The 27,140-nt window shown below is 44.5% G+C and overlaps 1 protein-coding gene across 6 annotated transcripts in view; it reads left to right on the top strand.

Moving 5' to 3' along the window:
- LOC110531879 (VPS10 domain-containing receptor SorCS2) overlaps positions 1 to 27,140 on the top strand; it is a 325,985-nt gene that overhangs the window by 281,884 nt on the left and 16,961 nt on the right. For all 6 annotated transcript variants that reach the window (XM_036987785.1, XM_036987783.1, XM_036987784.1 and 3 more), the window contains exons 11-18: positions 3,704 to 3,806; positions 14,918 to 14,994; positions 16,537 to 16,628; positions 19,191 to 19,298; positions 25,632 to 25,752; positions 25,853 to 25,986; positions 26,523 to 26,651; positions 26,873 to 27,044. In XM_036987785.1, the coding sequence (XP_036843680.1) occupies positions 3,704 to 3,806; positions 14,918 to 14,994; positions 16,537 to 16,628; positions 19,191 to 19,298; positions 25,632 to 25,752; positions 25,853 to 25,986; positions 26,523 to 26,651; positions 26,873 to 27,044 (936 nt within the window). The remainder of the gene's footprint in view (positions 1 to 3,703; positions 3,807 to 14,917; positions 14,995 to 16,536; positions 16,629 to 19,190; positions 19,299 to 25,631; positions 25,753 to 25,852; positions 25,987 to 26,522; positions 26,652 to 26,872; positions 27,045 to 27,140) is intronic.

Raw genomic sequence — 27,140 nt, 5'->3', positions numbered from 1 at the left:
CCTACATACATTTTATTCAGAGTGATATACAGGAGCAATTAGGATTAAGTGCCTTGCTCAAAATCAGCAGATTTTTTACCATGTCTGCTCGGAGATTCAAAGCAGCGACCTTTCGGTTACTCGTCCAGCGCTCTTAACTGCTAGACTTCCTGCCATCTGCACATACAGCAATCCAGTCCATAGGCCTACATATAAGGGATTACTTCTAGGATGGAAGGAAAGAAGGATGCAGTTTTGAAGCATTGGAACAGGCCATGGTCTTTTCAGGGCTCATACGAAGTCATACGAAGTACGCCTATAGCCATGTAACACAGACAGAGAGAGAGAGCCCACTTTTCAAATTGAACCATCACTCAATCTGACAGAGTTCCACATAGACAGAGATATCATCTTCACGTGTTGGGAACAGGGAGTCATAAAGACAGGCACCAAGTCAGGGAATGAGACACTGACAGACTGACACACACACACAGACATGTCTGTTTCCCCATATCTCACCATCACGACCGCCTATAACACAAATCGGCCATTTTAGAACACCCATGTCTCAGAGCGACCACGACCCCCATACCACCGTCCTTGTTTATCCACGCCCCCGGCCCCGGCTGTTGCGCTGAAACCAGGTTACAGGTCCGACAGACAGCTTTATATCCCCTAACAACAACACTGTCACCCCACGGTGTCGCCAAGATGTCACAAGTGGTGTAACGCGAACAATGCTACGACTATACCTTCATGACCTGTCACAAAGCACACTAGAAGAGTAATGGCCATTGAATAGAAGGATGGCGGTTTGTAAATGACTATTAAAATAATCCATGTACCTTAGATTAATGTGGGTAATCTTTGTTTAATCTACTGCCTAATAGCGCAGCAAAGTCCTTTTAAATTGCTTCTTTTTTTTCCCGTAAGTGATTTACTGTTTAGCGTTGCAAGGGCCAGATACAAGCGATTTGACTCAGTGCAGGTGCAACGTGATACCATCTGTACTGTGGCTAGGCTAGCCAGGGCAGCTAATGTTTTACTGACATGGGAAGAGTGTAGGCTTAATATATGAGAGAGAGAGAGAGAGAGAGAGAGAGAGAGAGAGAGAGAGAGAGAGAGAGAGAGAGAGAGAGAGAGAGAGAGAGAGAGAGAGAGAGAGAGAGAGAGAGAGAGAGAGAGAGAGAGAGAGAGAGAGAGAGAGAGAGAGAGAGAGAGAGAGAGAGAGAGAGAGAGAGAGAGAGAGAGAGAGAGAGAGAGAGAGAGAGAGAGAGAGAGAGAGAGAGAGAGAGAGAGAGAGAGAGAGAGAGAGAGAGAGAGAGAGAGAGAGAGAGAGAGAGAGAGAGAGAGAGAGAGAGAGAGAGAGAGAGAGAGAGAGAGAGACCCACCTTTAAAATGGGCAGTCTTTGTTAGTTTAACTTTAAAAACTGCCCTAACGCCATTGTCATTATACTGCCATGAGAGTTTTAAAGTTCTTTGAAGGCTCGTGACGGAGGCATGAAAGGTGGCTTTGAAAGATGGTTCTTGTTGACGGGACTGCACGTTGCTTTAGGGAGGCACTTAACCCCGTGTGTACAGCCGGAGTCATAGCAACAGGGTTAACGAGGAGAGACAGCATCACGCTAACATACAGGGCCATCTAATGCAGAGTCGTGAATAAATAACAACAGAGAGAGGAGAGGAAGACGGGAAGAAGAGGGGAAAGTGGAGAGAAAGGCTTAAGATTGACACACAAAGAGCGGTGTGAGTCACTCAGTAAAAACACTAAACACACACACTTTGTCCCCTCAGTCACTCTCCACTCAGATGGATGTCAACACACACACTCGCATGTCACGAACACACCCCCACCCGCACACACCACGTAACACAGTCCTTGACCAATATACAGTACCAGTCAAAAGTTTGGACACACCTTCTCATTCAAGGATTTTTCTTTATTTTGACTATTTTCTACATTGTAGAATAATAGTGAAGACATCAGAACTATGAAATAACACACATGGAATCATGTAGTAACCCCAAAATATATTTTAGATATTAGATTCCTCAAAGTAGCCACCCTTTGCCTTGATGACAGCGTTGCACACGCTTGGCATTCTCTCAACCAGGTTCATGAGGTAGTCACCTGGAATGCATTTAAATTAACAGGTGTGCCTTGTTAAAATTTTATTTGTGTAATTTCTTTCCTTTTTAATGTATTTGAACCAATCAGTTGTGTTGTGACATGGTGGAGGTGCTATACATAAGATAGCCCTATTTGGTAAAAGACCAAGTCCATATTATGGCAAGAACAGCTCAAATAGGCAAAGAGAAACAACAGTCCATCATTACGTTAAGACATGAAGGTCAGTCAATGTGGTATATGTTAGTAAGTTTGAAAGTTTCCTCAAAGGCAGTCGCAAAAACCATCAAGCGCTATGATGAAACTATCTCTCATGAGGACCGCCACAGGAAAGGAAGACCCAGTTACCTCTGCAGAGGATAAGTTAATTAGAGTTAACTGCACCTCAGAAATTGCAGCCCAAATAAATGCTTCACAGAGTTCAAGTAACAGACACATCTCAACATCAAATGTTCAGAGGAGACTCTGGGAATCCGGCCTTCATGGTCGAATTGCTGCAAAGAAATCATTACTAAAGGACACCAATAAGAAGAAGAGACTTGCTTGGGCCAAGAAACACGAGCAATGGCCATTCAACCGGTGGAAATATGTCCTTTGATCTGATGAGTCCAAATTTGAGATTTTTGGTTCCAACCGCCGTGTCTTTGTGAGATGCAGAGTAGGTGAACGGATGATCTCCGCATATGTGGTTTCCACCATGCACCAAGCATGGAGGAGGATGGTTTGGGGGTGCTTTGCTGGTGACACTGTCTGCGACACGCCATCCCATCTGGTTTGGGCTTAGTGGGACAATCATTTGTTTTTCAACAGCACAATAACCAAAAAACACACCTCCAGACTGTGTGAGGGCTATTTGACCAAGGAGAGTGATGGACTGCTGCATCAGATGACCTGGCCTCCACAATCACCTGACCTCAAACCAATCGAGATGGTTTGGGAGGAGTTGGACTGCAGAGTGAAGTAAAATCAGCCAACAAGTGCTCAGCAAATGTAGGAACTCTTCAAGACTGATGGAAAAGCATTCCTCGTGAAGCTGGTTGAGAGAATGCCAAGAGTGTGCAAAGCTGTCATCAAGGCAAAGGGTGGCTACTTTGAAAAATCTCAAATATATTTTGATTTGTTTGACACTTTTTTGGTTACTTCTGTCTTATTTCATAGTTTTGATGTCTTCACTATTATTCTACAATGTAGAAACAAGTAAAAATAAATAAAACACCTTCAATGAGTAGTTGTGTCCAAACTTTTGACTATGTCAAAAAAGTCCCTTAATGTACTGTAATGGTCCTACTCCCTAAATGTCCCAATACAAATTCACCCAGGTTTTGTCGCTCCCCGGGGGATTTGGTTTGCTTAACAAACATTACAGGAACTGCTGCGACTCTGAGGATTAGCCTAATATGGAGCAAAGTGACATGGGAGGGAGAGCGAGAGCGGGAGAGCGAGGGAGCGGGAGAGGGAGAGATCTGGGATGATATGGCTGGGTTACACACATGGCCACCTAAACAGTAACAAACTCCAACAGACACACGGGACTTACAGTTCCCAAAACGTACTATCCTTTAATGTTCCATAAACTCTCTCTGTCCCGTCTTCTAGCCTGACTGTCACCTCCACCTCCACCTGCGCTGGGCTGACAACCCTTACGTATCAGGGACCGTCCACACCAAAGACTCCGCCCCCGGACTCATCATGGGTGCAGGTGAGTAACCACGCCAACCGCCATGGCTACCACGCCAAGTGGCCATGGCTACCTGGTTGTTTAGCTTTACTTATTATTATCTGTATGTGACACTGTAATAGCTTCTGTCTAGGGTCACTAACACTAGGACCCCCTCACAGTTTGCTAGTGAACAGGCTCTGGCTAGGCCTTTTAGCCTAAGTAAGGTTTAGCCTACTTGTTCTAGTTCTAGGGATTACAGCCCCATTATAGGAAGGCAGCTCTGAGCCTGTTGTTTTGCCAGCTCTATGTGTTGTAGTACAATGGAGCCCTCAGGCAGACAGTGGGGCCCCTAAACAAGGCTGGACATAATGCATGCTTACGTCAGGCAGACAGTGGGGCCCCTAAACAAGGCTGGACATAATGCATGCTTACGTCAGGCAGACACAGTGAGGGAGAACTAGTCGTGGTGCTATGTGTGTGTTCCGCGGTTCATCAAGCACACTATCCACCAAAATGTTCCCGGAGTGCTCTATTTTTGACAAACCCACAGTATCTGGATTTAAAACATCCCACTCCTCTAGACAACCTGGATTTACCCCAGAAAGGCAGTGGGTTAGAGGAATGGAGGATACAAAGTACTTCAACCCCAGAGAAGAGTTCCCTCAGTCATTGCTGCTTTTATCTATTGAATATTTGGCATTTCTGTGTGGGCACCCCTGGAGGAAACCTAAAATAGGGGTCTGTAGGGAAGGGGATAAGTGGGCTGCCTCATTTCCTGAGTGAGTACGAGATGCCTCGCCATTCCTTGCATCCCCCCTCCTCTCTTCCCTTATTCCCACTGTTAAGAACGAGAGGAAAATTACCCTCCATCTGAAATGATTTGTCGGCGCAGGAGGCTTTGATCCAACAGATCACCCCCTCCTCCCTAATTTTTACTTCTTCACTCTCTTTTTTATCAAAATGAGACAGTTGGAAGAGCATTTTCGTTCTCGACGCTGTGTTCAAAGGGAGAGCATTAATAGCCTGGAGATCCCTGTGCTCTTACAAAAAAGGGTTCCAAAAGAGTTCTTTGGCTGTCCCCATAAGAGAACCCTTTTTTGGTTACAGGTAGAAAAGGGTTTAACCTGGAGCAAAAAGGGTTCTACCTGGAAACAATGAGGTTTCTTCAAAGAGTTCTCCTATGGGGACAGCCAATGAATCGTTTTAGGTTTTAGAAATCACCTTTTTTTTGTAGTGCTGTGACTGGGGCTGTTACGTGACCGTATTACCGCCACACCGGCGGTCACGAGTCATGATGGCAGTCATATTCCATGTGACCGCTTAGTCATGGTAATTGGGCCTACCTGGTAATCCGCAATGTATTGTCCCTCTAATCACTCTGACATAAACACTTCATGAGAGCCCATGAGCTCATGTTGCGCAACATTTCAATAGGCTATGCAATTGTGTGAGAAAACAGAGTGATGGCCTCTATTAAAAGGAGGAGGATCCCATCAGCTTTCTGTAGACTATGCCTACTATATTTATTTCTCAACCTTCCTAATATTTAGCACATTGCTTCTCTTTAAAACAGGAGTATAGCCTACCTGGCTGGCATGAAAATGAACCACGGGAAAAGCGTCCTATATGATAATGGTCCATTCTTAATCAAAATAAATTTCACAAATATATTTTTTATTATTTTTAAAGACAAGATTAGATCAAGAATAGTGTGATGGGTGAGAATATTAGACTATCACTTGTGAATGATATATTATCACTTGTGAATGATATATTATCACTTGTGAATGATGACCAGCTTATTAAGGCAAACAGCGCATGTTTTTGTTTGCGACTTTTTGAAATCATAGTCGCACATACAGTGCCTTGCGAAAGTATTCGGCCCCCTTGAACTTTGCGACCTTTTGCCACATTTCAGGCTTCAAACATAAAGATATAAAACTGCATTTTTTTGTGAAGAATCAACAACAAGTGGGACACAATCATGAAGTGGAACGACATTTATTGGATATTTCAAACTTTTTTAACAAATCAAAAACTGAAAAATTGGGCGTGCAAAATTATTCAGCCCCCTTAAGTTAATACTTTGTAGCGCCACCTTTTGCTGCGATTACAGCTGTAAGTCGCTTGGGGTATGTCTCTATCAGTTTTGCACATCGAGAGACTGACATTTTTTCCCATTCCTCCTTGCAGAACAGCCCAAGCTCAGTGAGGTTGGATGGAGAGCATTTGTGAACAGCAGTTTTCAGTTCTTTCCACAGATTCTCGATTAGATTCAGGTCTGGACTTTGACTTGGCCATTCTAACACCTGGATATGTTTATTTTTGAACCATTCCATTGTAGATTTTGCTTTATGTTTTGGGTCATTGTTTTGTTGGAAGACTAATCCCCGTCCCAGTCTCAGGTCTTTTGCAGACTCCATCAGGTTTTCTTCCAGAATGGTCCTGTATTTGGCTCCATCCATCTTCCCATCAATTTTAACCATCTTCCCTGTCCCTGCTGAAGAAAAGCAGGCCCAAACCATGATGCTGCCACCACCATGTTTGACAGTGGGGATGGTGTGTTCATGGTGATGAGCTGTGTTGCTTTTACGCCAAACATAACGTTTTGCATTGTTGCCAAAAAGTTCAATTTTGGTTTCATCTGACCAGAGCACCTTCTTCCGCATGTTTGGTGTGTCTCCCAGGTGGCTTGTGGCAAACTTTAAACGACACTTTTTATGGATATCTTTAAGAAATGGCTTTCTTCTTGCCACTCTTCCATAAAGGCCAGATTTGTGCAATATACGACTGATTGTTGTCCTATGGACAGAGTCTCCCACCTCAGCTGTAGATCTCTGCAGTTCATCCAGAGTGATCATGGGCCTCTTGGCTGCATCTCTGATCAGTCTTCTCCTTGTATGAGCTGAAAGTTTAGAGGGACGGCCAGGTCTTGGTAGATTTGCAGTGGTCTGATACTCCTTCCATTTCAATATTATCGCTTGCACAGTGCTCCTTGGGATGTTTAAAGCTTGGGAAATATTTTTGTATCCAAATCCGGCTTTAAACTTCTTCACAACAGTATCTCGGACCTGGTGTGTTCCTTGTTCTTCATGATGCTCTCTGCGCTTTTAACGGACCTCTGAGACTATTACAGTGCAGGTGCATTTATACGGAGACTTGATTACACACAGGTGGATTATATTTATCATCATTAGTCATTTAGGTCAACATTGGGTCATTCAGAGATCCTCACTGAACTTCTGGAGAGAGTTTGCTGCACTGAAAGTAAAGGGGCTGAATAATTTTGCACGCCCAATTTTTCAGTTTTTGATTTGTTAAAAAAGTTTGAAATATCCAATAATGTCGTTCCACTTCATGATTGTGTCCCACTTGTTGTTGATTCTTCACAAAAAAATACAGTTTTATATCTTTATGTTTGAAGCTTGAAATGTGGCAAAAGGTCGCAAAGTTCAAGGGGTCCGAATACTTTCGCAAGGCACTGTATAGGTTTATATCACAACTAAAGTGGCTTCTTAAAATAAAGAAGATTTTTTTCACTTTACAACAGGTGTAGAGCCTAACTGGCATACATACGCAGCAATTTTCACCATTAAAATGCACCTTTATAATAAAAGCATTACATGCATAATCGCATTTGTGGTCACTTTTGAGAATGGTGTTTTCCTGCTAATGGAAGATTTGCGCTTACAGCCTACTGCCATAGTAGTTTATCTACATTTTAAACTGTCGCATCCCACAACTGTCCCGGACTATGTTTGGGATATTTATTTCTTGCACAGAATATAATAAGTCAACTGTTGTACTATGGGGGATAGTAGATTGACATAGGCTAGTACTCATCTTGTTGGCTGATGAGAAGTAAATGTGGACAGTTCTTCCAATATCTTCAATATGCGCCTCGGAATTGGATAAGGACGCGCGCAGTTGCATCCCTGATGTGTCCGTCGTCACTTGTAGCCTGTGAGAAAGACCCGATCACGTGACTGAGAGGTGCCTCCGCACGCAGAGGGGAGAAGGGAATTATATGCATTATATTCAGCCCAAGGGCACATCGGCCACTGGCCACAAAAGGCATGGATTTTTTTAGGGGGATTATGTCCACACAAAGGGGATGCAGCCGGGAAATTCAAGGTATTATCAAGTGAGTCAGCCATCAAGATCTCTCATTTATTTTTGTAGGTGTTTTCTTAAAACTGCCTTGTTGGTGTAACGGATCCCTCTGAAACTTTCATTGCGCACACCTGGCCCCTATTCCCACTTTGGGGATTGTATTTGTATATAGGTGCCCTTTGGTTTCCATTGGGCGGTCGATTATTGTTACAATGTCCGTTGGTGCGTGTGAGTACCTGTGCTGTGTGTTTAGGCTTTCGTGCCCTTGTGGATTGGGCAGATGATTACGGGTCTCGTCCCGCGTGATAATCATTGTGCCCATGTGTTATTTATTCAAGGTACTCTTCCCTCTTTTGTTTTGGGTTTCTACCCTGTGTTTTGTTACGTGTTTGTTTGGTCTTCGTCCCCGTGCCTTTACAACGGCACGCCGTAATTTGGGCTTAATAAAAACCCATATTACGCATTCCTGCGCCTGTCTCCCGAATCATTCATACCTACATGACAGTTGGTTAAGGGCTTGTAAGTAAGCATTTCACTGTAAGGTCTACCTACACCTGTTGTATTCGGCGCATGTGACGAACACAATGTGATTTGACTTGTCAACTTGCGAATGAGAGACGAAGCAGAGCTCACGCCTTTCATGCAACTTTTTTCAAATCATCATTAGAGTTGCATCATGCAGCCTTAGAATGTATTAAAAATCAAAACGGATAGCCCAGCATTTCTAAAGTTACATAAATAACTCTAAATGAAGCATATACTGTAGGAGTACCTGTTTCTTTGTAAACCTGCTCAACACAGAATAGCCGCATGTTCACACTCACACAAATCGTTTGGAGGAAATATCATTTCCATTCTATTCAGTTATGTTCAATTGTATTCTTCAAACTTTAAAATAATATAAAATAATGGCATGGAATTCTAAGCAAATGTTGTCTGCTAAATGAACTAGTGTAGCCCACATCCATTTGGCACAGCCAGGTCAGGGCCTAACATAAGGACGGCTCAGAATATGTCATTCTGTTCTTCTGAAATAGACTACATTTTCTTCATATCATGTTTCTTTAGACCGGTCTAAAATAAATAATGGATTTATTGTGATGGTGTAGGCTATCTTACATGGATTTATTCGACTTTTTAACATGTAGATGTTCCAACGGTCTGCATCAGTGGCTTGTAAGGCTATGCGTGGAAGCCAGCTAAATGTGTTTATGTTAATCAACGGTCAATAACCGTGCGACCAGCAGTTATTTGCTTGACAATCACCAGGCTGACAAAATTTCACGACCACCACAGCTCTGGCTGTGACATCCACGGCTGCTGCCTGCTCATTCAATTAACTATTTCTCTCTCTCTCTCTCTCTCTCTCTCTCTCTCTCTCTCTCTCTCTCTCTCTCTCTCTCTCTCTCTCTCTCTCTCTCTCTCTCTCTCTCTCTCTCTCTCTCTCTCTCTCTCTCTCTCTCTCTCTCTCTCTCTCTCTCTCTCTCTCTCTCTCTCTCTCTCTCTCTCTCTCTCTCTCTCTCTCTCTCTCTCTCTCTCTCTCTCTCTCTCTCTCTCTCTCTCTCTCTCTCTCTCTCTCTCTCTCTCTCTCTCTCTCTCTCTCTCTCTCTCTCTCTCTCTCTCTCTCTCTCTCTCTCTCTCTCTCATCACACATGTATTACAAGCCCACACACACACACTTACTTCATCTCTTTCACCTCCCCGTCTCTCTATCCTCTTCATCCTGCCCTCTCTTACCTAAAAGCTCCATACTTGAACGAGTGGCCTATCTGCTCAATCAGCTGCTAAGAGGAAATAGGTTATGTTGTAGAGGGTAGCATCCTGTATATGTTCCTGACAAAAAATCCAAGTTTATCTAACTCTAAATCTATATTTTTTTTAAAGAAAATGCAGAAAAATGCAGAAGCACATCTGATCATGACCTCTAGCCTCTCTCTCTCTCTCTCTCTCTCTGTCTCTCTCTCTGTCTCTCTCTCTCTCTCTCTTGCTCTCTCTCTCTCTCTCTCTCTCTCTCTCTCTCAATTCAATTCAATTTAAGGGGCTTTATTGGCATGGGAAACGTGTTAACATTGCCAAAGCAAGTGAGGAAGATAATATACAAAAGTGAAATAAACAATACAAATTAACAGTAAACATTACATATATATATATATATATATATATATATATATATACACAGTGTTGTAACAATGTACAAATGGTTAAAGTACACAAGGGAAAATAAATAAGCATAAATATGGGTTGTATTTACAATGGTGTTTGTTCTTCACTGGTTGGCCTTTTCTTGTGGCAACAGGTCACAAATCTTGCTGCTGTGATGGCACACTGTGGAATTTCACCCAGTAGATATGGGAGTTTATCGAAATTGGATTTGTTTTCGAATTCTTTGTGGAGCTGTGTAATCTGAGGGAAATATGTCTCTCTAATATGGTCATACTCTCTAATATGGGCAGGAGGTTAGGAAGTGCAGCTCAGTTTCCACCTCATTTTGTGGGCAGTGAGCACATAGCCTGTCTTCTCTTGAGAGCCATGTCTGCCTACGGCGGCCTTTCTCAAAAGCAAGGCTATGCTCACTGAGTCTGTACATAGTTAAAGATTTCCTTAGGTTTGGGTCAGTCACTGTGGTCAGTTATTCTGCCACTGTGTACTCTCTGTTTAGGGCCAAATTGCATTCTAGTTTGCTCTGTTTTTTGTTAATTCTTTCCAATGTGTCAAGTAATTATCTTTTTGTTTTCTCATGATTTGGTTGGGTCTAATTATGCTCTCTCTTGCTCTCTGTCTCTCTCTCTCTGTGTGTCTCTCTCTCTCTCTGTCTCTCTCTCTCTCTGTCTCTCTCTCTCTCTCTCTCTCTCTCTCTCTCTCTCTCTCTCTCTCTCTCTCTCTCTCTCTCTCTCTCTCTCTCTCTCTCTCTCTCTCTCTCTCTCTCTCTCATCACACATGTATTACAAGCCCACACACACACACTTACTTCATCTCTCTCTCTCTCTCTCTCTCTCTCTCTCTCTCTCTCTCTCTCTCTCTCTCTCTCTCTCTCTCTCTCTCTCTCTCTCTCTCTCTCTCTCTCTCTCTCTCTCTCTCTCTCTCTCTCTCTCTCTCTCTCTCTCTCTCTCTCTCTCTCTCTCTCTCTCTCTCTCTCTCTCTCTCTCTCTCTCTCTCTCTCTCTCTCAGAGAGTTTACCTACCTAAATAAAGGGCACACAGAGTACAGACACTGACTGTGGCAATGTCTCCCAAACACCTTTCAAAACACTCTTACGCTCTTGCCTGAAGATTTCTACTACAGCCCAATCCCAAGGCAGTGATTTGCGAATGAGAGACGAAGCAGAGCTCACGCCTTTCATGCAACTTTTTTCAAATCATCATTAGAGTTGCATCATGCAGCCTTAGAATGTATTAAAAATCAAAACGGATAGCCCAGCATTTCTAAAGTTACATAAATAACTCTAAATGAAGCATATACTGTAGGAGTACCTGTTTCTTTGTAAACCTGCTCAACACAGAATAGCCGCATGTTCACACTCACACAAATCGTTTGGAGGAAATATCATTTCCATTCTATTCAGTTATGTTCAATTGTATTCTTCAAACTTTAAAATAATATAAAATAATGGCATGGAATTCTAAGCAAATGTTGTCTGCTAAATGAACTAGTGTAGCCCACATCCATTTGGCACAGCCAGGTCAGGGCCTAACATAAGGACGGCTCAGAATATGTCATTCTGTTCTTCTGAAATAGACTACATTTTCTTCATATCATGTTTCTTTAGACCGGTCTAAAATAAATAATGGATTTATTGTGATGGTGTAGGCTATCTTACATGGATTTATTCGACTTTTTAACATGTAGATGTTCCAACGGTCTGCATCAGTGGCTTGTAAGGCTATGCGTGGAAGCCAGCTAAATGTGTTTATGTTAATCAACGGTCAATAACCGTGCGACCAGCAGTTATTTGCTTGACAATCACCAGGCTGACAAAATTTCACGACCACCACAGCTCTGGCTGTGACATCCACGGCTGCTGCCTGCTCATTCAATTAACTATTTCTCTCTCTCTCTCTCTCTCTCTCTCTCTCTCTCTCTCTCTCTCTCTCTCTCTCTCTCTCTCTCTCTCTCTCTCTCTCTCTCTCTCTCTCTCTCTCTCTCTCTCTCTCTCTCTCTCTCTCTCTCTCTCTCTCTCTCTCTCTCTCTCTCTCTCTCTCTCTCTCTCTCTCTCTCTCTCTCTCTCTCTCTCTCTCTCTCTCTCTCTCTCTCTCTCTCTCTCTCTCTCTCTCTCTCTCTCTCTCTCATCACACATGTATTACAAGCCCACACACACACACTTACTTCATCTCTTTCACCTCCCCGTCTCTCTATCCTCTTCATCCTGCCCTCTCTTACCTAAAAGCTCCATACTTGAACGAGTGGCCTATCTGCTCAATCAGCTGCTAAGAGGAAATAGGTTATGTTGTAGAGGGTAGCATCCTGTATATGTTCCTGACAAAAAATCCAAGTTTATCTAACTCTAAATCTATATTTTTTTTAAAGAAAATGCAGAAAAATGCAGAAGCACATCTGATCATGACCTCTAGCCTCTCTCTCTCTCTCTCTCTCTCTGTCTCTCTCTCTGTCTCTCTCTCTCTCTCTCTCTTGCTCTCTCTCTCTCTCTCTCTCTCTCTCTCTCTCAATTCAATTCAATTTAAGGGGCTTTATTGGCATGGGAAACGTGTTAACATTGCCAAAGCAAGTGAGGAAGATAATATACAAAAGTGAAATAAACAATACAAATTAACAGTAAACATTACATATATATATATATATATATATATATATATATACACAGTGTTGTAACAATGTACAAATGGTTAAAGTACACAAGGGAAAATAAATAAGCATAAATATGGGTTGTATTTACAATGGTGTTTGTTCTTCACTGGTTGGCCTTTTCTTGTGGCAACAGGTCACAAATCTTGCTGCTGTGATGGCACACTGTGGAATTTCACCCAGTAGATATGGGAGTTTATCGAAATTGGATTTGTTTTCGAATTCTTTGTGGAGCTGTGTAATCTGAGGGAAATATGTCTCTCTAATATGGTCATACTCTCTAATATGGGCAGGAGGTTAGGAAGTGCAGCTCAGTTTCCACCTCATTTTGTGGGCAGTGAGCACATAGCCTGTCTTCTCTTGAGAGCCATGTCTGCCTACGGCGGCCTTTCTCAAAAGCAAGGCTATGCTCACTGAGTCTGTACATAGTTAAAGATTTCCTTAGGTTTGGGTCAGTCACTGTGGTCAGTTATTCTGCCACTGTGTACTCTCTGTTTAGGGCCAAATTGCATTCTAGTTTGCTCTGTTTTTTGTTAATTCTTTCCAATGTGTCAAGTAATTATCTTTTTGTTTTCTCATGATTTGGTTGGGTCTAATTATGCTCTCTCTTGCTCTCTGTCTCTCTCTCTCTGTGTGTCTCTCTCTCTCTCTGTCTCTCTCTCTCTCTCTGTCTCTCTCTCTCTCTCTCTCTCTCTCTCTCTCTCTCTCTCTCTCTCTCTCTCTCTCTCTCTCTCTCTCTCTCTCTCTCTCTCTCTCTCTCTCTCTCATCACACATGTATTACAAGCCCACACACACACACTTACTTCATCTCTTTCACCTCCCCGTCTCTCTATCCTCTTCATCCTGCCCTCTCTTACCTAAAAGCTCCATACTTGAACGAGTGGCCTATCTGCTCAATCAGCTGCTAAGAGGAAATAGGTTATGTTGTAGAGGGTAGCATCCTGTATATGTTCCTGACAAAAAATCCAAGTTTATCTAACTCTAAATCTATATTTTTTTTAAAGAAAATGCAGAAAAATGCAGAAGCACATCTGATCATGACCTCTAGCCTCTCTCTCTCTCTCTCTCTCTCTGTCTCTCTCTCTGTCTCTCTCTCTCTCTCTCTTGCTCTCTCTCTCTCTCTCTCTCTCTCTCTCTCTCAATTCAATTCAATTTAAGGGGCTTTATTGGCATGGGAAACGTGTTAACATTGCCAAAGCAAGTGAGGAAGATAATATACAAAAGTGAAATAAACAATACAAATTAACAGTAAACATTACATATATATATATATATATATATATATATATATACACAGTGTTGTAACAATGTACAAATGGTTAAAGTACACAAGGGAAAATAAATAAGCATAAATATGGGTTGTATTTACAATGGTGTTTGTTCTTCACTGGTTGGCCTTTTCTTGTGGCAACAGGTCACAAATCTTGCTGCTGTGATGGCACACTGTGGAATTTCACCCAGTAGATATGGGAGTTTATCGAAATTGGATTTGTTTTCGAATTCTTTGTGGAGCTGTGTAATCTGAGGGAAATATGTCTCTCTAATATGGTCATACTCTCTAATATGGGCAGGAGGTTAGGAAGTGCAGCTCAGTTTCCACCTCATTTTGTGGGCAGTGAGCACATAGCCTGTCTTCTCTTGAGAGCCATGTCTGCCTACGGCGGCCTTTCTCAAAAGCAAGGCTATGCTCACTGAGTCTGTACATAGTTAAAGATTTCCTTAGGTTTGGGTCAGTCACTGTGGTCAGTTATTCTGCCACTGTGTACTCTCTGTTTAGGGCCAAATTGCATTCTAGTTTGCTCTGTTTTTTGTTAATTCTTTCCAATGTGTCAAGTAATTATCTTTTTGTTTTCTCATGATTTGGTTGGGTCTAATTATGCTCTCTCTTGCTCTCTGTCTCTCTCTCTCTGTGTGTCTCTCTCTCTCTCTGTCTCTCTCTCTCTCTGTCTCTCTCTCTCTCTCTCTCTCTGTCTCTGTCTCTCTGTCTCTCTCTGTCTCTCTCTCTTTCTGTCTCTGTCTGTGGTTTTCTTGGTTGGGTCTAATTGTGCTCTCTCTTGCGCTCTGTCTGTCTCTGTCTCTCTCTCTGTCTCTGTCTGTCTGTCTCTCTCTCTCTCCCTCTCTCTTTCTGTGGTTTTCTTGGTTGGGTCTAATTGTGCTCTCTCTCTCTCTCTCTCTCTCTCTCTCTCTGTCTCTGTCTCTGTCTCTCTCTCTCTCTCTCTCTCTCTGTGTTTGTCAGGTAACCTGGGTTCCCAGCTGGTGGAGTATAAAGAAGAGATGTACATCACCTCTGACTGTGGGAAGACTTGGAGACAGGTGAGTCTCTCCCCACCTCCCTGTATACCTCTCTCCCTCCCTCCCCACCTCCCTCCATACTTCACTCACCACCTCCCTCCCCCACCTCTCTCCTCACCTCTCTACTCCCCTCCCTCCATACTCCCCTCCCTCCCCACTTCTCTCCCCCCTCCCTCCGTACGTCCGTCCCTCCCTCCCCACCTTTCTCCTCACCTCTCTCCTCACGTCCCTCCCTGCCTCCCCACCTCCCTCCCCACCTCTCTCCTTACCTCTCTACTCACGTCCCTCCATACTCCCCTCCCTCCCCACTTCTCTCCCCACCTCCCTCCATATTTCCTTCCCCACCTCCCTCACCACTTCTCTCCCCACCTCCCTCCATACTTCCCTCCCCACCTCCCTCACCACTTCTCTCCCCACCTCCCTCCATACTTCCCTCCCCTTCTCCCTCACCACCTCCCTCCCCCACCTCTCTCCTCACCTCTCTACTCCCCTCCCTCCATACTCCCCTCCCTCCCCACTTCTCTCCACCCTCCCTCCGTACGTCCGTCCCTCCCTCCCCACCTTTCTCCTCACCTCTCTCCTCACGTCCCTCCCTGCCTCCCCACCTCCCTCCCCACCTCTCTCCTCACCTCTCTACTCACGTCCCTCCATACTCCCCTCCCTCCCCACTTCTCTCCCCACCTCCCTCCATACTTCCTTCCCCACCTCCCTCACCACTTCTCTCCCCACCTCCCTCCATACTTCCTTCCCCACCTCCCTCACCACTTCTCTCCCCACCTCCCTCCATACTTCCTTCCCCACCTCCCTCACCACTTCTCTCCCCCCTCCCTCCGTACGTCCCTCCCTCCCACCTCTCTCCTCACCTCTCTCCTCACATCCCTCCCTCCCCACCTCCCTCCCCACCTCTCTCCTCACCTCTCTCCTCACGTCCCTCCTCACATCCCTCCCTCCCCACCTCCCTCCCCACCTCTCTCCTCACCTCTCTCCTCACGTCCCTCCCTGCCTCCCCACCTCCCTCCCCACCTCTCTCCTCACCTCTCTCCTCACGTCCCTCACTCCCCACCTCCCTCCCCACCTCTCTCCTCACGTCCCTCCTCACATCCCTCCCTCCCCGCCTCCCTCCCCACCTCTCTCCTCACGTTCCTCCCTCCCCACCTCCCTCCCCACCTCTCTCCTCACCTCTCTCCTCACGTCCCTCCCTCCCCACCTCCCTCCCCACCTCTCTTACCACCTCCCTCCGTACCTCCCTCACCAACTCCCTCCCCACCTCCCACCCCACCTCTTTCCGTACCTCCCTCCATACCTCCCTCACCATCTCCATCCCCACCTAAAAAAGGAATTCAATTCAAGGTGGAGATTACCTTCCAATCTCCTGACAAAACCTATTATACAGTGTTCAGCTTTTTGAATAGGTTTTATGACCACCTCCAATTTTCCTGCTCTTCTTTTATGTGATGTATTAATGTACTGTAATCTAATTCATTTCTAGCGCTTATCGTCCTACTAACTTTTCACTTCCTGGTCTTTTCGACACGTCCTGTGATTGTCCTTCCTGTTTCGTAGGTGTTTGAGGAAGAGCATCACATCCTGTACCTGGACCATGGAGGGGTCATTGTTGCCATCAAAGACACCTCCATCCCCCTCAAAATACTCAAGTAGGCTCATTTTACTGTCAAACAAACTACTCTGTAACTCCAATACTCACAACTCTCAATATACCAATATAGGAGCCACCAATATGTCCACACAGTCTTTTGACCGTCCATCTATGACCTTCAAAACACCTGACCAGGACCAGGTCTCTCCTGTGGATCATATCTATATCAATAGATTTTATCACAATGAAGCTGTAACCTTGATAAACGTTGAATGAAAAATAAATGATAGAAAGCACTCAGTAATGAGAATCCTTATCGCTGACCTTTATCAGCAGATGACCTTTGTCTCAACAGCCTCATCGGCATCAGAAAGGTCAACTTTATGCCCACTTCGCCCTCTAAATCCAAATCACTGCCTTGGGATTGGGCTGTAGTAGAAATCTTCAGGCAAGAGCGTAAGAGTGTTTTGAAAGGTGTTTGGGAGACATTGCCACAGTCAGTGTCTGTACTCTGTGTGCCCTTTATTTAGGTAGGTAAACTCTCTGAGAGAGAGAGAGAGAGAGAGAGAGAGAGAGAGAGAGAGAGAGAGAGAGAGAGAGAGAGAGAGAGAGAGAGAGAGAGAGAGAGAGAGAGAGAGAGAGAGAGAGAGAGAGAGAGAGAGAGAGAGAGAGAGAGAGAGAGAGAGAGAGAGAGAGAGAGAGAGAGAGAGAGAGAGAGAGAGAGAGAGAGAGAGAGAGAGAGAGAGAGAGAGAGAGAGAGAGAGAGAGAGAAAGCACTCATCTGTGTTAGTCAAGAGCCCTCCAACAGCCCTAAAAGGCCCTTCAACCAAAAAGAGAACCCCCTGGGTTCACTGACACGAGTCCGAAATCCATGTCCTCAAATGAGACGTTTTTCTCCCCCTCTCAGAAGGGCACTTGAATTCGAGAGTTCAAGAAGCAGGCCCTCTGGGTTTCCAACACCGCTACATATGTACTGTAGATCACAGAGATTCACTTTCTGTTAGGGGCCCTTTGGAAAGCAAACGGCCCCAGCTCAAGGATGCCCCTTGCCAATATTCTGACTTCACTGCACACACTTGTTCAAATAATGTTGGATAATGCCCAGCTTTGAATAACATCAATAGCAGCGGGGTTGTTTGGGGTGATGTACTCTCCCACCACTGCCATGTCGCTTTTAATCATATAAAAACACAACATGCTCAGAGATGAAAAATGGGCATACACATATTAAGGTTGTGTGAATGTACAAGTAAATCTACACTTATTTTCACGCAGTCATGTTTTGTTTATATTTATTAACTGCAGATTGGTGCTAGGAAAGGCTGTAGTGTACATTATAATTCCATCACAAAATGCACAGTTGTGTGTTATTAATGCATTAGGCTGCACCAAAGGTTTATAAAAATGTGCACTTAGGATAAGTTATTCTCTCGACACGCTCTTAGTGTTAGAGAGGGAGAGAGAGACAGAGTGATTGAGGGGGGGGGGGGGGGGGGGACGTGGGAGAAGGAGAACGAGAAAGCAAAACTGAGACACACAACAACAAACCGTTCCCCCTAGCTAATTCTCCCTGTATACAGCGTTGGGATGTCTGTCTGCCTCTGATTCTCTCTGTATGTATTGTCTAATCCCTGTCTCTCTAGAGTCGCTCTGGTTTTACTGCTGGCTTGTTAGCACGTCCATCTGCATGCCCTGCAGGCATAGGTCTGCTACTCAAATCCCACAGTGATTCCTTTCCAACACATAACCCCACTTACGTACATAACCCTGTTGATCCCGGGGAGCCATACGCCACAGGGGGTTACGTTGAGTTAGAAGGTAGCTATCCGTACCCCCGGTCCTCTCATTTCAAAGTCCTTCCTTCAAGTTAACAGCAGCCCGTGGGTCTGGTGGCGCGTTTGAAGACAGACCCACTGGGAAACCATCTTGGCAATGACGTGCGGTCTAGATGTTGACTCGAACAGGTCCTTAAATCAGGTGGCGGTTCAGTCCCGGTTGGAGGCGATCCTGTCTCTCACGACATGTGTGTCATGACGGCATTACACCCTCCTAGACACAAGCCGTACTAATATGAAGGGTCTCCCCCCCCCCCCCCCCCCCCCCCCCTGCCTCTTTCCAAGATGGCCAGTCTAGGAGAGTCTGTAGATCCTTCGCAAAAGATCACTTGTAGAAATCCGATCCCTGGCTACTGGCACATCCTCCCACCCCAGCGATCGTCTGTGAGCCCCACACCGAACCCGCTCCTCAGCTATACTGGAACGGATCCACCGCAGTGCCATCCCAGCCACGGTTCGCCTACTGAACAGTTCACGATGATCACGATTTTGGGGGGGGGGGGGGGTTGTTGCCCTTATCTGTCATTTATTGTGTTTTAGTTTGCGTTGACATTATATTGAAAAGTAACTCGTATACACAATTCAGCATGTTGCTGCCGTTTGTACAACGTTCCGCTGGGGGGGGAACTGCAAAAAACAAAACGTTATCTCTCTCGCTCTCTCTAGTTAGGAGGAGTATTACCAATAAGAAAGCTCATGTGAATGCCTCTTCCAAGATGGCCGCCTGTTGAAAAGAACCCATAGACTTCCATAGAGCTGTTCTAATGTTTTTTTTTTCTCCTTAGGTTCAGTATCGATGAGGGAAGGACGTGGATCATCCACAACTTCACCAGCACCTCGGTTTTCGTCGATGGACTTCTGAGCGAACCGGGAGATGAGACCCTGGTCATGACGTAAGTGTACCGTGGAATCTTCCAGAAATCCTCAATGAAGCTGTACATTTTGGGAAGGGCTTTGTAGTATGGTAATAGGTCCTATTTCACGGGAACCTCTACTCCAAAGCTCTGCCATTGGTTCAATAGAACTCTCTCGATTTAGTAGCAAGTCATTGATTGGTTTCTTAACACTATTACTTCAACACTAAGGGATCTGATTGGCTGGAGCCTATTATTCAGATGAGACGGCCAGGCAATGATTCCCCCAGGAGAGTGAGAATTGATCCTGCAGTCTCAGTGACACCTCATGCTGCTTACCTCACAGTTCTACCCTGCTCTCCTGGCTCCTCTGCTCTCCAATAAGGGGCTTAGGAAGGAATATGGAGCAGCTGCCTCTCCAGCAGGGTTTTCTCATCTCCCCAATGCACTCTCCATTAGTTAAGGACACGGCCATTTCCCCTGTGATTTTCTGCTGCACTTTCTCTTAAGGGATTGATTAGCCTAGTGTTTTCTTCTGTACTTCTCACCTTTTACGTTGCTCTCTACCTCGCGCTCTCTCTCGCTCTCTCTGTCTCTCTCTCTTTCTGTCTCTCTCTCTCTCTCTCTCCACCGCTCTCTCTCTCTCCCTCTCTCTCTCTACCTCTCTCTCTCTCTCTCTCTCTCTCTCTCTCTCTCTCTCTCCATTTCTCTCCTTCTCTCCCTTAATCTAATCATCTTCAGTGAATTAGATGGAGTAAGTGTAGAGGCACATCAATTCAGAGTTTTTGGCCCCAGTGGGGAGATAAGTCCTGCGTTTCATTTTAGTGGAGGGGGGTGTCGTGAGAGGACAGAATCATGAGCCAACAGGACAACAATTTTCTCCTACGCCGAGTTGCGGCCATGGGTCTGATTTGGGTCGTCGCGGAAGACCGACACACACAGACACGCACACACACCCCACACACATAGGCACACACACACGCCATCTGCCTCCTGTGAGATACGGCGAGGAGTGAGACGAGTAGGGGACATCTGATGGCCAACCACGATTGCCCTGGTGTATTTTGCAGCGCTGGCTTCGATTTTTTTTGGATGGGGGAGGACTCTCGTCTCGTCTTTGAACAGTGACTTACTGTAGCACCAAGGACAGGCTGGAAGGGGGAGAGGCCTTTACACATACTAATGACAAGAGCCTTGGGAGGTCAAAACTGTGACTGGACACATTATTTTAAAGGACTTGCAACATATGTGATTCACGTGTTTGAGAGAGAAGGAGAGAGAGAGAGCGGGGGGGGGGCAAAGGGAGAGAGAGAAAGAAAGAAAGAGAAAGACAAAGAAAGACAAGAAAGAAAGAAAGAAAGAAAGAAAGAAAGAAAGAAAGAAAGAAAGAAAGAAAGAAAGAGAAAGGAGAAAAATATCAAGTTAGAGCAATAAGGAGCAGAAAAGTGACATATCAAATTGAGCTTTATTTATTCACATTTCAGGCATGGAATGCAATGCAATTTGCTATACAGGAAAAAAAGGAATGAATAGCAATGAAAATAAAACCTGAAATATTTACTACCCAACAAACATAAGATAAACAACAAAAGGATGACACACTGAGCAACTAAAAAGCACCCTGAGGAAAAACAAAGCTAAAAAGATGTGTTTTAAGATCTCTTTTATATATGTCCACAGTTTCGGCCCCCCCTCAGGTTCTCCGGCAGGTTATTTCAGAGGCTGGGTTTATAATAACTAAACGCTGCCTCTCCATGCCTCTTTGTCTTCAGCTTTGGGGATAGTTAAAAGGCCAGTGGCCCTGAGGGACCTTCTGGGTACATAACTTAACAGCAGGTCTGACAGATATTGGGGTGCAAAACCGTGGATTGATTTAAAAAACCAACGGAATGATCTAAAACTCACAGGCAGCCAGTACAGAGACCTTTAAACTGGTGTAATGTGTGCTCTTCATCTGGTCTGTGTCAGTACCCGCGCTGCAGCGTTCTGTGTGTTTTGCAAGTGACCAATGGGTTTCTTGGGTAGACCAAACAGAAGAGCATTACAGTAGTCAAGCCTGCTTGTAATAAAAGCATGGAATGAGTCTCTCGGTATCAGCCTGAGAGAGAAACGTCAGCATCTGAAGAACATTCAAAGGCAATGTTCCTCAGGTGGTACAAAGCTATTTTGGTCACATTCCTAATGTGCGATACGAAATGCGATACGAAATACGAATACGAAATACGAATTTGTTCAGAATCTAAAGTATGTTTTTTACTTGGTGTTTTGTCTATATTGACCTTGAATTCAAATGTGCGGCTAGATTCTCTCTCTGTGCTTTGGTTCCAACAATAAGTACCTCGGTCTTGATTTAGCTGGAGGAAGTTCCAACTATTTAAATCACTAATAAAGTCTAATAATTTATCCAATGGAGCTAAAATCCTCTGGTGACACAGAAATGTAAAGTTGTGAAAATCAATGCTGTACTACCTGATAACGCTGCCAAGGGGTAAAATACGCTATATAAACTGAACAGTACCGGACCCAAAATGGAACCCTGTGGAGCACCACACTTGATATGTATTTTCCCTGAGTTATGTTCACCAAGGGTGACAAAAAAAACTATTCACCGGTTAAATAGGTCCAAAACCAATTTAGAACTGGACCAGAGAGGCCAACCCACCTCTCCAGTCTGTCCAGAAGGACATCATGGTCAACAGTGTTGAATGCAGCACTTAAATCTAAGATGTTTGGCATCTGTGTTGGCTCTAAGATCATTTTTCACTTTAAGGCTGTCTCTGTGCTGTGTGCTGTGGTGGGCACAAAAACCAGATTGGATATTTTTTTTAAAAATACAGCTGTCACTTCAAAAATGATTTAGCTGTTTGAACACCAATTTCTCCAGAATTTTTCCTGAGACCGGAAGGTTGGAGATTGGCCAAAAAATTGTTAAGATCTGAAGAATCGAGATGACTTTTCTAAAAAGGGGTTTCACCATAGCAGTTTTTAGTGCAATGGGAAAAGTGAGTGATTAAGAATAGCTTGTAATTCTTCAGATATGCAATTAAAAACTGTTTTGAAGAAGCATGTCTGCGTCAACCAGGGAAAATAAATCCATAGTGCCTTTGCGTGGTAGGCTAGAGCACATACCATCAAACTTCTCATCAGGTCTTGCTTGACTGATACCCAGCCTAATGTTGGTTATCTTACCTCTGAAAGATGCTGCAAACTCGTCACATTTAGATGTGGCGGAAAGTTCACATAGGTTTGCAGGGGTAGGATTTATCAGGCCATCAATGGTCGAGGAGAGCGCTCTCGAAGGATTCTGATGAACAGTGATCAAGATCAAATGAGCTCGTCTGGCATTTCTAATGGCCTTGTTATATATGCCAAGTTGCTCTCTCGGAATATCATAATGGACCTGCAACTTTGACTTCCTCCACTTCCACTCTGCCATTCTGCAATTTCTCTTTAATTGATTAGTTTCCTCACTCATCCAATGGGCTCTCTGTTTGGATGTGGCCCTTTTCAACCTTACTGGAGCTATGGCATCAATGGTTGCCCTTCATTTGCAATTAAAGTTATGAACTAAACCCTCACACGGGGGAAGGCAGAATAGGTGGTGGAGTATCGTTCATACACTCAATCAAATCTCTGTCAACTTCAGGTTTGAAATAGCGTTTCTTAATCATGTGTTCAGTATTACCCTGTTCTACGGGCAACAAGGTAGTAAAAAAATCCCACAGTGGTGATCAGATAAAGCAGCGTCAACAATGGAGGATATGTCAATAGAAAGCCCCTCGGTAATAACCAGGTCCAGAGCATGGGTTATGGGTGGACCCAGTAGAAAGCCCCTTGGTAATAACCAGGTCCAGAGTATGGCTGCGGTTATGGGTGGACCCAGTAGAAAGCCCATTGGTAATAACCAGGTCCAGAGTATGGGTTATGGGTGGACCCAGCAGAAAGCCCCTCGGTAATAACCAGGTCCAGAGCATGGGTTATGGGTGGACCCAGCAGAAAGCCCCTTGGTAATAACCAGGTCCAGAGTATGGGTTATGGGTGGACCCAGTAGAAAGCCCCTCGGTAATAACCAGGTCCAGAGTATGGCTGCGGTTATGGGTGGACCCAGTAGAAAGCCCCTCGGTAATAACCAGGTCCAGAGTATGTGATATGGGTGGACCCAGTAGAAAGCCCCTCGGTAATAACCAGGTCCAGAGTATGTGATATGGGTGGACCCAGTAGAAAGCCCCTCGGTAATAACCAGGTCCAGAGTATGGGTTATGGGTGGACCCAGTAGAAAGCCCATTGGTAATAACCAGGTCCAGAGTATGGGTTATGGGTGGACCCAGTAGAAAGCCCCTTGGTAATAACCAGGTCCAGAGTATGGGTTATGGGTGGACCCAGTAGAAAGCCCATTGGTAATAACCAGGTCCAGAGTATGGGTTATGGGTGGACCCAGTAGAAAGCCCCTTGGTAATAACCAGGTCCAGAGTATGGGTTATGGGTGGACCCAGTAGAAAGCCCCTTGGTAATAACCAGGTCCAGAGTATGGCTGCAGTTATGGGTGGACCCAGAAGAAAGCCCCTTGGTGATAACCAGGTCCAGAGTATGGGTTATGGGTGGACCCAGTAGAAAGCCCCTTGGTAATAACCAGGTCCAGAGTATGGGTTATGGGTGGACCCAGTAGAAAGCACCTTGGTAATAACCAGGTCCAGAGTATGGCTGCGGTTATGGGTGGACCCAGTAGAAAGCCCCTTGGTGATAACCAGGTCCAGAGTATGGGTTATGGGTGGACCCAGTAGAAAGCCCCTTGGTAATAACCAGGTCCAGAGTATGGCTGCAGTTATGGGTGGACCCAGAAGAAAGCCCCTTGGTGATAACCAGGTCCAGAGTATGGGTTATGGGTGGACCCAGTAGAAAGCCCCTTGGTAATAACCAGGTCCAGAGTATGGGTTATGGGTGGACCCAGTAGAAAGCACCTTGGTAATAACCAGGTCCAGAGTATGGCTGCGGTTATGGGTGGACCCAGTAGAAAGCCCCTTGGTGATAACCAGGTCCAGAGTATGGGTTATGGGTGGACCCAGTAGAAAGCCCCTTGGTAATAACCAGGTCCAGAGTATGGCTGCGGTTATGGGTGGGCCCAGTAACATGTTGGATAAAGTACATAGATCAAGATTCATAAATATTCAATGGCCTTGTAGTCAGTCTCTTTGTCAACATGAATATTAAAATCACCCAACACAATGATTTTATCATAGTTCTCAAGGACAATAAACAATAGTTCAGATGATACAGTAAAGAAAGTGGGGCAGTGCTTTGGTGGCCTATACAGGGTTATGGCCAGCACTGGTGGGTAACATTTAAACAGTATGGCATGATGCTCAAAAGAGCCAAAGTCGCCAAACAAAATGTCCTTACATCTGAAAGCATTGGTAAAAATAGAGGCTGTCCCCCCCACCCCTTTTCCCTTTTCCGATAGAGGATGAAAACTTGTAATCTGGGAGGAGGTTTCAATAAGAGCGGCAGTACAGTCTGATGACAGCCATGTTTCAGTGAGAAACATGCAATCAACTTTGAGCTCAGTAATGAGGTCATTCACGAGAAAGGTTTTACTTGTGATTGCTTTAACATTTAAAAGTGCCATATTCAATATAAATATAATCATGGATAAAGAGAGATTGGGAGTGAGAGAGGGGGATAAAACAACAGCATCTGTGATCAAGATATGAGTTCACAGTTGCAGCCTATTGAATGGGGGGAATTGTTACATACGTAACGGAACAGATGTCAGGGCTGCTGACATGTTTTCCCATCAATCTGTTCCCAAAAGAACATGCTCTCACTGACAGTCTAAGAAAAATAAGTGCTCAAATTGGTACATTTTAATACATAAGTGAAAAAAATATACTTCCTCTTTTTTTTTCATAGTGATATATCGCCATCTAGTGGACATATACAATAACACATATCATACAATACTCTTCTGAATGCTTTTGAGTCCCTTAAAAGAGACCATTTAGGACAATCTTTTGTGCAGGGCAGTCAATGGCTTTTTAGGCCATCATAATAGAAGGGACATCTGTGTCTTTGATGTACAAAAAATTAGTTTAACACTTTTTTGGTTACTACATGATTCCATTCAGTATGTGTTATTTCATAGTTCTTATGTCTTCACTATTATTCTACAATGTGGAAAATAGTAAAAATAAAGAAAAACCCTTGAATGAGTAGTTGTGTCCAAACTTTTGACTGGTTCTGTATATATATTTATATTTATTTATATATCATTATTATTTATATTTATTTGTTATACTATTTTGATATTGATTACTGCACTTCACTGTGCATGTGACAATATAAATGTATTTCTCTCCCTCTTATATCTCTCTGCAGGGTGTTTGGTCACATCAGTTACCGGTCAGACTGGGAGCTTGTCAAGGTGGACTTCAGACAGTCATTCCCCAGACAGTGTACCGAGGCCGACTACGACTCCTGGAAACTCACTGACCTGAAGGTACCCAACACACACACACACATTCCCATGTCTTTGTAAATATCTTGCGTTTATCCTACACTTTTACAATCAGCTAATGTATACTTTTGGCCCGCATCAGGGAGAGAAGTGCATCATGGGTCAGGAGAGGAGTTTTAGGAAGAGGAAGGACACCGCATTCTGCATCAAGGGGAAGAGCTACACCTCTGCCCTCACTACCAAGACCTGCCAGTGCTCCGAGACAGACTTCAACTGGTGAGACACCACAGCAAAACCAGAACACTCTAATGCAATAGAATATACTTCAGATAAAGACTTAATAAATACATGATAAGGGTCACTGTCAGGGTTAGGGTTTGATTGCTTTTGTCTTCAGGAGATGGATTGAAAATCCAGTACAAGCATTTTCAATGAGGATCCTCTTTAATCTAAAACACTGTTCTTGATAAGATGATGAGAATGACATTGACCCTAAAGCTTGATTGATTCACAACAAACAGAATCAATCAATGCTGTGTGTCGACTCTAGGCGATTGATATTGATCCTATTATGTGAAGCCTGTTGGCGTCTTTGTTGTTGGTGTCTATCGATCATTGAGGTCATGAATTGTATTTGCTCTTTGACCTTTGCCCTTTGTCTGCACCCCTAGATGGAGCTTACCCTTAGGCACTGTTCTAGAATATTTCCCCCTCTTCCAATCCTAACCTTAACCATTAGTGGGAGAAACACAAGAATATATCGTAGATCAGTGCCTCGGGGGTAACGTTCTCCTCTTTCTCTGTGTGTTTAGTGACTATGGGTTTGAGCGTGCCCAGAGCCTGAGGACCGAGGGAGATAGATGCTTTGCTGACTTCTGGCATGACCCAGACTCGCCACCTGATGACTGCCATCTGGGACATGACTTCGAGTCCAGCACGGGGTGAGGGTTAATAGAATGCACAAAACACAAACACACATATACACACACACAAACACGCACATGCTTTCTCTCACCACTCTCCCTCTCCCTACCTCATCTCATTAAAAAAGGCATCATTATTATTTTAGTACTCTAGTCTCTATGCCTTACCTAAACTACACCTGACCCATCACAAGTCCCCCTGTTTTCTGACATTGGTACGGCCCTGTGCTGTGTTGCAGGTACAGGAAGGTTGTGTCCAACATGTGTGAGGGGGGAGTGAACAAGCAGCAGAGCGCCAAGCAGCACACCTGTCCTCTGCTGCCTCCCAGAGGCCTCCAGCTGGGTATAAAGGGGCAGATACTGGCTGTGGCACCTGGTGATGACATCACCTTCATCGTCCACCAGGAAAAGGTACGGATGACTTAAGTCGGAGTTTAGAGCAGCGTAGGGAGTCTCAAAAAACCATGGGGGTGCGGTAGTTGTGTGTGGCTGTTCAGAGTAAATGTG

This window comes from Oncorhynchus mykiss, chromosome 9 (genome assembly GCF_013265735.2).
Source record: "Oncorhynchus mykiss isolate Arlee chromosome 9, USDA_OmykA_1.1, whole genome shotgun sequence".
Lineage (NCBI taxonomy): Eukaryota > Metazoa > Chordata > Actinopteri > Salmoniformes > Salmonidae > Oncorhynchus > Oncorhynchus mykiss.
This window is presented reverse-complemented; position numbering and strand designations above follow the sequence as displayed.